Source organism: Nymphaea colorata, chromosome 4 (assembly GCF_008831285.2).
Source record: "Nymphaea colorata isolate Beijing-Zhang1983 chromosome 4, ASM883128v2, whole genome shotgun sequence".
Classification (NCBI taxonomy): domain Eukaryota; kingdom Viridiplantae; phylum Streptophyta; class Magnoliopsida; order Nymphaeales; family Nymphaeaceae; genus Nymphaea; species Nymphaea colorata.
In genome coordinates, this window is record NC_045141.1 from 14544579 (window position 1) to 14555945 (window position 11367).

The 11367-nt window shown below is 36.3% G+C and overlaps 1 protein-coding gene across 1 annotated transcript; it reads left to right on the plus strand.

The window, feature by feature from the left end:
* Positions 1-2964: 2964 nt before the first annotated feature.
* LOC116253369 (probable glycosyltransferase At5g20260) lies at positions 2965-5867 on the plus strand. Its single transcript, XM_031628154.2, has 4 exons — positions 2965-3519; positions 3629-3807; positions 4003-4360; positions 5130-5867. The coding sequence occupies exons 1-4, from the start codon at positions 3181-3183 to the stop codon at positions 5790-5792; spliced, it is 1539 nt and encodes a 512-aa protein (XP_031484014.1). The 5' UTR covers positions 2965-3180; the 3' UTR covers positions 5793-5867.
* Positions 5868-11367: the final 5500 nt, after the last annotated feature.

An 11367-nucleotide genomic window follows, 5' to 3' on the forward strand; every position in this document is an offset into this window, starting at 1 on the left:
AATCTAAATTAACTTATCAAACACGCAGTTTTTCTTTATTTGAAGCATATTATTTCTCTTGATCTCAGTATTGGAAATAAACCTCGATATGCTATTTCTCTTGCTTCTTATTGATTGATATCTCCAAGGAATTGTCTCATTGTTTTGTGAACAAACATACCAATCATCCAACTGGCGTTTTTCTTATGAAATGAACACTAAGTCAATTGGTGTTCCTATAATTGATGAAAGCAACTTGCAACTCTTGAGACTCGATCCAGATCTATAATCTGCACCACATCCCAACCGCGTGTTTCACAAAGTTACCAGATCAATCATCTTACCAGATTCTTCCAGTCTATCAAAGTTACACAGTAATGCATCAGACGGTGTAGTTAATTCCACCCACTCGATTTAATACATCAGATAGCTGTGAATAGATGAACTCAAAGCCGTTGTTAAACACACCGCCAGAAGTGTGCAGTGAGAAGCTGGAAGATTTCTCCATCCAAAGCCAGACATTTTTCCACAAATCATAAACATGCATATATATATATATACATATATATATATATATACATATATATATGTGTGTGTGTATGTGCGCGCGCGCGTGCGTGTGTGTGTTCCTAATTATTTGAAACTTTGAATGCAACTAATTAGCATGATAGTATTAGTATATGTTAAATGAGCATCATGCAAGAAGCAACATGATTGACTCTATTTTAAGAAAATTACATACTTAATTTCACAGCCTTTTATACTATTGTACAAGAAGAAAAATACAAACGTATTAATTTTTATTGCCGATAGATTTATATATTGCTGCTGTGCTTTTTGTTGGATTGCATGTAAGTGTACTAACTAGAGCTTAAATTTCCTTGGAAATTTTTCAAAAGCATTATAGAAAAAGAATAAAAAATATTTGAAAACATGCAAACAACCTTTTCAATAGATTGTTTAAAATAACCTAAGTTTTACTTTTTCCTGACTAATTAATAACATCTATAAGTTTACCTTTTTTACATTAATGAATAAAAGGTTGCTAGCTTTTCTTTTATAAGGAACATGAGAAACATATCTGTCTGATTTCATAAGCCTGGCTTTCCATAAATTTTATAGTACTACATGAGGAAGATTAGTTACCTAACTTATTTTGATATTAATAAACAAATAATAAATTGAATAGATAAACATGAATTGGTAATAATATGATATTTTGTGTAGTTGAACAGGCCAATAAAAAATAATTAGTCAACATCCAACCTTCTGGTATTAAAATATTCTAGCAATTACATTAGGTTTAGCTGATGATGATGTAATTATCAATATATGTATCCAGGCCCTCGAGGCTATGATGCGACGCTGCATTTTTTAAATTAGAATTAAAGTATTCTAAATTATTTTTAAAATTCACAAAATCATTTAAAATATGGGGCGATACAGGCTACCTACTAAGAATTTGTACCGGCGAAACAACATTGTTTGACAAAAAACTTGCTTCCGCTTAACCGTGCAAAATTTATGCCTTTTTTTAATAATGTCAAAAGGTTTGGTGCATTTTATTTATTTCTATGTTTTCTGAAAATTGTAATTTTATAATTATTTTTTTACCAGTATAAACCAATGAAAATAAATGAGTAAAATTTATGATTTGTGAGATACCATTTATCCGAATCAGTCACCAAAACACAGAAATGCGGCAAAAAAGAAAAAGAAAACAAAATAAGCAAAGAAAAAAAATACCCAAAAAAAAAAGAGAAAATGCATAGCTAATAAGCGGCAGAGTGCAATCGCTGGCCGAGGTAAATGCAAGATACAAATCAGCACCAGCTCCTAAAGAGCTGATCAGAATCAAACTGAGCTCATCAACCCGACCAACTACGCTAAGCCTTTTAGAGAGAGAAAGAGAAAGAGGCCCTTCTCCAAAAGCCCGACACCCTTAGCCCTTGACCCTCCAACACTAATAGGAGTGTTGGGTAACACTTATGAGGATCTAACCTGAGACATAGAATGTGAGAGAGAGTGAGAGTATAAACTTTGAAAATGTATAAACTTTTTAAATGAAACATTAATTAGGAGAGGTAGGTTTTGAAATGAAGCATATTTGTGAGAGATAGGTGTGCACAGGAATTAGGATAAAGTTCTTTAGTTTCTCCATTAGAAAAGAAAATTAGATTGTCTAGAAAACTCGTTCAGAGAACCTAATCTGCATTCCATGTGAGTCACATTTTAATGATCCAAATGCCAAAAAAGAAAGCCACCACCACTAGGTAAAATTCTTTGTCATTTTCAGAAAAAAAAAATGCAAACAATCTTTACTATGACCATCCCCCTAATCAAGCTTCAGTGATTATTTAGATATAAGTTAAGAAAATTCTGCTTTCCAAAATAGAATGTTGCACAAACAATAAATGGGGGTTAGGCGAGCACATGTTTGAGCAACCTTGACTTGGTTAACTACCTTATAATTTATTATGATTTTTAAATTAAATAACGATTTTAATTAATTGAGCTGCCTTGAGTCGATACGAAAATTCAGTAACTTGGCTGAAGTTATGATGGATAGGCTTGGGCTGATGCCCCGCCCGGTTCGATCAGGGTCGGGTTCAGGCCGGCCCGATGCTCAAAACTCGAGCTTGGTTAATTAAAAAAAAAAACTAAAATAAATTTCAAATATAAAATATATTTCTAATGATAATTATATGTTATTATTAAGTAAAAGTAATATAAAAAATAAATCAAACTCGTTGAGCTGATTCAAGCAGGCCTATACATTGTCGAGTTGACTCGAACAGAATTTTTTTTGAGCCCGATCGAACCAAGTACCGAGTATCTGTCTAGTACTCCAACCCGATGCACTAAAATTTTATGATATAACCCCACGTAGTTACCGAATCAACCCTCCGACCTCACCACTGATCTCAGCATTGAGTCTAATTAGTTTGCCGACACCCGCAGAAGCTCATATCTGCGTCCGCCAACGCGGCCAAGGGAGTCCTGGGCAACCAATGCTATTAATTGGAGTTGAGCAATCCTTTTCAGTTGACAATTCCTTTCCTTTCCAGTCAGCAGAAACGCTGTGATGCGGTTTCTCAGACCAACTGTGGGTAAAATTCTCTAACAGACGCTTTCTCAGTTGTTCTGCGATAGCTTCAAGAGGAGGAAGAAGAAGGGGGAGAAGAAGGCTCACACAACAACATGAGGGGAGACTTGTCAGCCATTCTTTTCCTGCTGGTGCTCCTATTCTCTGTGGCCATCTTCAATTCTTACAATGGCAGTGGCACAAGCTCCTCCGTCCTCCCCTTCTTTCGTCTCTCCTCTGTGACTATGTCTGCCCTCGCTCCCACTGATTCTGCTCCAACAACTATGCCTGCCCCGGCTCCCACTGATTCCGCTTCCGCAACTATGTCTTCCCCAACTCCTGCCGATTCTGCTGCTGCACCGATGCCTGGGTCTGCCCCTGCACCTGTGCCTGAGTCCGTCCCTGAAATGCCCAACGCCACACCCAGCACCGTCTCCAATGCTTCAGCGATTACAGTAGGAATCTTACTGCCTCGATTAATTAAACTCTCTATCTTCTTCTTTCATAGATCAACTGAAAGGGCCAACCAGATTCTCTGACTGTTACTTCTGTCTCCGGCTGCAGGAGAAGACGAGAAGCAGCGTTGTTGAGATGAGCAGGTTGGAGAAGATGGAGGAGGGCCTTGCCAGGTCGAGGGCTGCCATTAGAAGGGCCGTTCTGGGGCGAAACTACACTTCTGATCGGAAGCGCCGGGGCTTCGTGCCGAGGGGGTCCATCTACCACAACTCTTACGCATTTCATCAGTAATCAACTTTTCTTTGCCTAATTCTTTTAAAGAAAGGAAGAGAAGTTTCTCAACATATCATTTGTATGCTACATTTAAATCGTTTTACTTAGATGTATAAATGGTAGTTTATACTAAACTGAAAAAGATTCATTAACTCCTATTATTATAGATGATATACATGAACTATCATGCATTGTACTATAATAAACAGGAGCTACGTAGAGATGGAGAAGAGGCTGAAGATATGGATCTACAAGGAAGGGGAGCCACCCATTTTCCACGATGGTTCTAGCATGGGCCTGTATTCGATAGAGGGCCAATTCATCCAAGAGATGGACAAGAAGAGGCTGCCCTTCATCACCAATGATCCAGAGCAGGCCTTGCTCTACTTCCTCCCATTCAGTGTTGAAAGAATGGTCAGGTTCTTTTACAAGAAGGGCAGTACTGTGAACGTTGTAAAACTCATCTCGGTCGTGATCAGTGATTATGTCCAGGTGGTAGCAAACAAATACTCGTATTGGAACAGCTCCAACGGTGCAGATCATTTCATGGTTGCCTGCCATGACTGGGTAAATCAAACCATCCACCACTTTTCTTTAGCTTTTTCTTTTAATATCTTCACCAGTTATATGCATTTGCAACAACGAATATGTTTGCCCTACTGTGATTGGTAAACCGAAGACGTGATCAAATATGACAACTAATACCCACATTCAAGAAATCATATAATAGTCACAGGTCTTTGTAAACATATTCATCCTTAATTTGCTACACAACTTGTGCTTTGTTTATTTTTTATGATGAACAAACATCGTCCTTGTCCTTCTTTGCTTTTAAGACATTAAATTCCAAGCACATCTGCCCACGGTTGCTGATGACCAAGACAACGTATAACACGGAGCCCCCTCCCAGAAGCTCGGTCGATCGGTCACCAAAGATCTTAAATTTCAGACCTCGCAAACTCACACCAAGGAACGTTTTCTCCAGCAAACCAGGCCATTAAGACTCATTCACCATTATTGATGCAAATGAGCCCATCCTCAAACATTTCCCAATGAAGAGTACGGTCTTAACATTAAAAGTATGAGCTGCACTTTCCATTTTTTAAGTACGTGAAGGAAGTAGATAGCCTGCAGATTCCGATTCATTTCATTACTAAACTGGACGTGATGAATCATTAATTGCCTAATTTTCTTGACATTATGTGACTATGGGTTTCCAAACTGGTGTCAGTTTAGGATACTGTAAAAATTATTATCTAGAATAGATTTTATCTTGAATTACCAACAAGATCTGCATGAACGGTGTTACTGTGCTGATCATTTTACCGATGTTTAGGCGCCAAAAGCTACAGTAAAAGAAGAAGTAGTCAGAAGTTTGATCAGGGTGATGTGCAATGCCAACACCTCAGAAGGCTTCAACCCTAGAAAGGATGCACCACTCCCCGAATTCAACTTCATGTTTCGTCTCCCCACCGTCGTCCGAGTCCCAACTCCACCTTCTTCAAAAAGGATGTTGGCATTCTTTGCAGGAGGCAACCATGGCTCTGTCAGAAAGTTCCTCTTCGAACAGTGGGATGGCAAGGACCCCCAAATTCAAATCTTTCAACGCTTGGCCGTGGGCCAAAATTACAGGGAGTACATGATGAACGCCAAATACTGTCTCTGCCCAAGTGGGTATGAAGTCGCCAGTCCCAGGCTCACTGAATCCATACTAGCTGGTTGCGTGCCGGTGCCGATTTCCGATGGCTATGTGCTCCCCTTCAGTGATGTTCTAGATTGGTCTCAGTTTTCAGTTCGAATTCCAGTTCAAAAGATACCCAAACTTAAAGAGATTCTGAGCAACATTCCTGAACATTCATACTTGAAGTTGCAGGCAAATGTTATGAAGGTTCAGAAGCACTTCGTGATTAACGACCCTCCCAAGAGATTTGATGTTGTGCATATGTTGTTTCATTCCATATGGCTAAGAAGACTTAATCTGAGGTTATATGATCTGTAGCCATCCTTCTTATATTTGCTTGTCTATTCTCTATTGTTAGCATTATGTGAGGTTATTTCCATTTTGCGATGTTCTGGCCAATTTCATTTTGATTCTGCTAATTATTCAGCTACAATTAGCTGAAGGACTACAGCTTGGAGATCATCATGCTCCTGAAGCCAGTAGAGTAAAATGGCTTATAAGCAAACTCTGTTGAGTTTTAGAGTTCTTATCCTTCAGATATAAAAAGCAACCGCATCTCTTTTTCGGAACGGAATTAGTGATTCACTTGAATTGAATAAATTGTTAGCATGTTAAATCAGCAGCATTTCGAGAAGAAAAAATACGTATAAATATGCTGTATTATAGGTATATATTATCTACTACTGTTACTTGAGTTCTAATTTTGTTCGAAAATTCTAAAAAATGCAGCTAAAGAATCTGAAATAATTGAAAGCGTCAAGATGTACATAAGTATCAACCTAATTTTTTAGGAATAAAAAGGGTGACGCGAGTTTAAACGAGTCCACCTTGTACTTTTATGGTTTTCATTTTCATTTAAAGAAAAAAAATTCAAGAATCAAGTAATGCGAGCTTAAACGTGTCGACCTTGTACTTTTATTACTTAATTTTCTACTAGTACAATCGAATGAAAAAATGAACCAATGAAATTTGTGACTTCTACACTACCGCTGAGTCGCTGACCCAAAGCAGAAACTGTAAAGCCTCGAATATTCAGAAAAGCTGTTAGAGGTAAAATAATTAATCTGATCACTTGCCCCAAAATCTCAACTCCAAAGGCTTGGTGGAGAGAGAAAGATAGAGTAGTAGCTTGCAGTGAGAAATTAAGATATTTTTTTTTAAATGAAGCATTAATTACGAGACATAGATGTAAAGGGATTAGGTAAATTTCTTTAGTGAAAAAAAAAACGACTAAAAAAATCTTACATTTTTTAAGAACTTAACCTGCATGCCATGCGCGTCACATTTTAATGATCCTTCATACTGAAATGCCAAAAAATATTGACACTTGGTAAAATTCCATGTTATTTTCAAAAAAGACTATAGGAGCAAAAGAAGTTTCTGCTTACCCAAAAATGGAATATTAATGTACAAAATGAAAATTTTTCAATATTAAAAAATAAAATATCTCACAATGCTTGTTAGGGAAGCACATGTTTGACCTACTTAGAGTTTTCCTTTTTATGTTTGGAATGAGTTTAATATTGGGGTACAGAAAAGTGCCGACATTCCATTCTCACAAGAAAATGTTGTACTGATATATATATATATATATATATATATATATATATATATATATATATATATATAAAAGAATCTAAATATGAAATGTTTAGTAAAGCCGCTCAAAGAAGGGACAAAGTTCTCTCCTCTTTCTATTGTTACTGGGGTCAAAGGCTACTTCAGGACTTGGGTAGACATGTTCAACTAAAATGTCATATTATAGGAAGTTATTGTACAATATCTGCTAAGGCCAAGGTGGCCTTTATTGGGTAACGAAATTACTCAGTTAAAATCTTGATTCATTCTCTTTATTGTTTATGTTTTATCTTTAGACACACCTATGCTGGATTATCTTTTTCAAACATATAATACCAGGCTCTTTTTTATTTCTAACTTTGCAGCCAAACCAACATTCACCTCTATTGGCTCTGCATGACTGCCATCACACCTTCAAAGGTAAAGCTATAAGGGAGTTGCCGCTGGTTTTGATCATTTCCTTTAACACATTATCAAACCTGAACCCCTCCCACCAGAGCGAAGCTAGAAAATTTTGTCTATTGGGCACTAAGTATATACGTAAAAAATTTCAATTGGCCTTGGGGCAGTGACCCGAGTCTGGTGGAGGCTGATCTACATAACAGAACTCAAATCTATCCAGATCCAATCATTAAGGACAAGGTTTTAAAGTGGGCTCTGTGCAGCGTAGCCACTAGATGGTTTTCATGATGTGCAATTCATTGGGCATAAAGCAAGATATTGTGCAATACGGGAAGATGAATAACTAGTAGGCAAGGAGGTGTGGAACTAACAAGGCTCTTTGGAAGCTGTTTGGTATCATTCGATGATCAACCCAAAAATTGATGTAGATTCATGAAATCATGTAACATAGTGTTCTTTTTATGAATTTACTCCAAATTTTAAGGCATAATTGCTAGACAGTAATAATCTGTTATAGAAGCCAAACAACCTCTTAACAATAGCACGTTATTATTGTCCTATGAATATGCCTCAAGAAATAAATTAGATTCATAAAACACTTATTAAAGTGCTTCATAAACTTAGACTATATTTTACGGCAGATTCATGGGACACTAAATATCACCGTTACCAAACCGTCATATAGGTGTCGTATAACAGTAACAAATCCATTAATCCATCCTAAAAAACAAATTGTTATATGAATCTACTCTTTTAAGTCAGATTCACGAAATAGTAACAAACTCTTCTTGTTGTCAAATGATCTCTCACCAACTCCATCAATTGCAAGCCAACACACACCTTACCTTACCAACATACTGTGAAGTGAGGCATAGCTGGCTAGGTTCTTCAGCTCCCCATTTTGATTTACTCTCTTGTAGAAAACCCTTCTTTGCTTGCTTTAGGTATAGCAGACTCGAATCGACTCGACCTAGATAATCCAATCAACTTATCAAATATGCTATTTTTCTCGATTTGAAGCATATTATGAATTTCTTTTGGTTTCAATATTGGAAATAAACCTAGATATTCTTGTTTCTGATTAATAGCTATCACAAAACATGCCAAAATTAAAAAAAAAAAAAAACTGTGGAAGTTTTCGTCGTAGTTCATTCTTTGAGGTGTCATAAATCTCACATGTATACAAATCATCCATCCGGTTGGCTCCTACATTGCTATAATTGATGAAAGAAACGTCCACTCTTGAGACTGGAGCCAGGGCTAAAACCTGCACTACATCCCAACTGCGTGGTTCACAATCCAATTGCTTGTGGAACTCATTTTTCAATAACGTTAATTTTGTTGAAAGCATTCAAAGTTCTTTTTCCAATACTCAACAATCGCCAAGATAACCAAAACCTTTTTTTTTTAACACTTTATCAAAACCAAAAGGCCGAGAAAGGTATCCAAAACCTTTTTTTAATGTAACCAATCCTGTTATAATATTGTTCTTATGATTGAGCAAGATAAGTTATTGAAACAAGATCCCAGATCTTGCACATCTCTCCAAGGAGTCGTTTGGCGGTAGAGGTGTCATGAATTTGCCCCAAAAATTAGACCAGATTCATTGAACATTAATTCTAATTTCCTGTTAATATATCTTTGTTTTTGGAGTAGATTCTTGTGACACTCACAGAATGTCTTTACTGTTAAATTAAATGACTCCTAAAAAACCAAATTAATTTTGGTACTTTGTCACATATTTGTTCTCCTGTTTTACAGAATAGGACATTGATCTTGCATATTTTAGTAAGGATCATCAAGATTTGGACTTATGTGGGGAGTGGAACAGTCTGTCAACTAAGTGTCGCATACCCACCACTCGTAGACCAGAAGAGTAGTGCCCTACTGAAATCGAATTGGTGATCGGCCTTTTACCGCTTTACCAGTCCAACCAGTTACACTACACCCATGTAGGTCATTAATGCTAAAAAGGGCAGCGTGATATATGCAAAATTTTCAAGTTTGGTAAGATTAATTAATGCGATAGGATCATGTGCCTGTCCTTTTATCTTATTTTTTGGTTACTTAAAATTCGGATATACGCAAAATTTTGAAGTTTGGTAAGATTAATTAATGTGATAGGATCATGTACTGTCCTTTTATCTAATTTTTTGGTTACTTGAAATTCGGATATATGCAAAATTTTCAAGTTTAGTAAGATTAGTTAAGGTGATAGCATCATGTGCCTGTCCTTTTATCTTATTTTTTGGTTACTTGAATTTCTATCAAACAGACAGACCGTCTCAGCCCAATAGACTACTAAAACCAAATATATCTGGTCTTGGTCACTACATTGCGATCGCTATCAGATTTATTAGATCTGATAACCCATCGGACTTGGAAATAGCAAGCCTCACTGGGACGCAGTTACTTGACATCCCATACTCCTCCTTCTCTTATACTGTCGTTGGAATGACTAGCTGCTGCTTTCTCCTTTGGCACATTCTCCATTTGGACAAGATTTTTGGGACTTCTGTTTCCTTCTCTCAATAAAAAAAATTATGGAAGATAAAGACTCCCGATCCCCCAAGGGGGCTGATGCAACAGTTAGAGGTGGGGCTGGTAGGCAGCCAGTCTTCATTTCGATCTCTCGTGACATCAACCCTATGTGCTGCAAAAATAAAAGTGGAACCGAAAGAGAAACAACTTATATGTAAATAGGGCATAGCAGGAGAGGCACGGTCTTCACTCGGGCGGTGGATTAGCTTCTAGCTCTCCGGAAAGACTCCCAATCTACATCACTGACTGCAATTCAAGATGCAATTATGTTATAGTATTTAAGTCACAAGAATGTGGTGTCCATGATCTCATGTATATATATATACATATTATATATATATATATATATAATATATATATATATATATATATATATATATATATATATATATATATATATATATGTTGTAGTTAGTAGTAACTCAGTCATTTTTTTAGTTTAACATATTTCTCTAGTAATAAAAAAATGAACGGCTCTTATGACACCAATTTTTTTATCGTCTTGAATTAAAACATACTTTATATTGAATTAGTAGTTGCTAATATAGTAGCGTGCACAGAACAAAGTCTGACGATCTTAGAGGACAAAAAACTTTGTATCATTATTTGTGGCTACCATTTTTTTAATTTTCAGTTTGCAGCTACCTAAACTTTAAAAATTGCAAGTGCCAGGTATTCATCCATAAAGATCGACTTCATGAACTGCTAACATTATTTTTATTGACACCAAATATTCATAAGAACCTAATCTCCTTCTTTACATATATATTATTTTTCTCATTCTCGCCAAGCAGAGATGAAGGTGCTTGAGTCACATGCAGCCTGACCTAATCATTCTGCTTGCTTCATAAGGGTTGGCCATTTTCATTTTGATTCTGATTGTCCATCTACTTGGAAGGAGTACCACAGCTTGGAAATAATTGAGCTTCTCATGCAGTAAATGGAGTAAAATGGCTTTATATATATATATATATATATATTTATATGTCGGACTCGAAATCATTCGGCTGGTTGGATCGAAATGAAAGGTGCATTCACAATGACCACTACATGGCCACAGTTTTAAGGGACGGAATACACCTTTTGTGATGACTTATAAGGACATAAATTTAAAACATAATCATCTGACAGCAGAGAAATCAATGACATTTTCTCTTCTTGGAAAAGGAATAAATAATTTACTTGACTGAAGCTAATTATATACTTAATTTCACAGCTTTTTATATTAGTATACAAGAAGAAAAATACAAACATATTTTACAGCTAAAGAGTAAGAAATTGTTGAAATCGTGCAAATAAACTTTTCAGCGGATTGGTTAAAATAACCTAAGTTCAATTTTCCGTGATTATGTAATAACAACTATAAGTTTAC

What these genes read in the sequence shown, in the direction of transcription:
- LOC116253369 (XM_031628154.2), top strand. Translation starts at nt 3,181, where the DNA reads ATGAGGGGAGACTTGTCAGCCATTCTTTTCCTGCTGGTGCTCCTATTC. An exon ending in CCAATGCTTCAGCGATTACA is followed by an intron (nt 3,520 to 3,628) that starts GTAGGAATCTTA and finishes CTCCGGCTGCAG; the next exon opens with GAGAAGACGAGAAGCAGCGT. An exon ending in TGGTTGCCTGCCATGACTGG is followed by an intron (nt 4,361 to 5,129) that starts GTAAATCAAACC and finishes ACCGATGTTTAG; the next exon opens with GCGCCAAAAGCTACAGTAAA.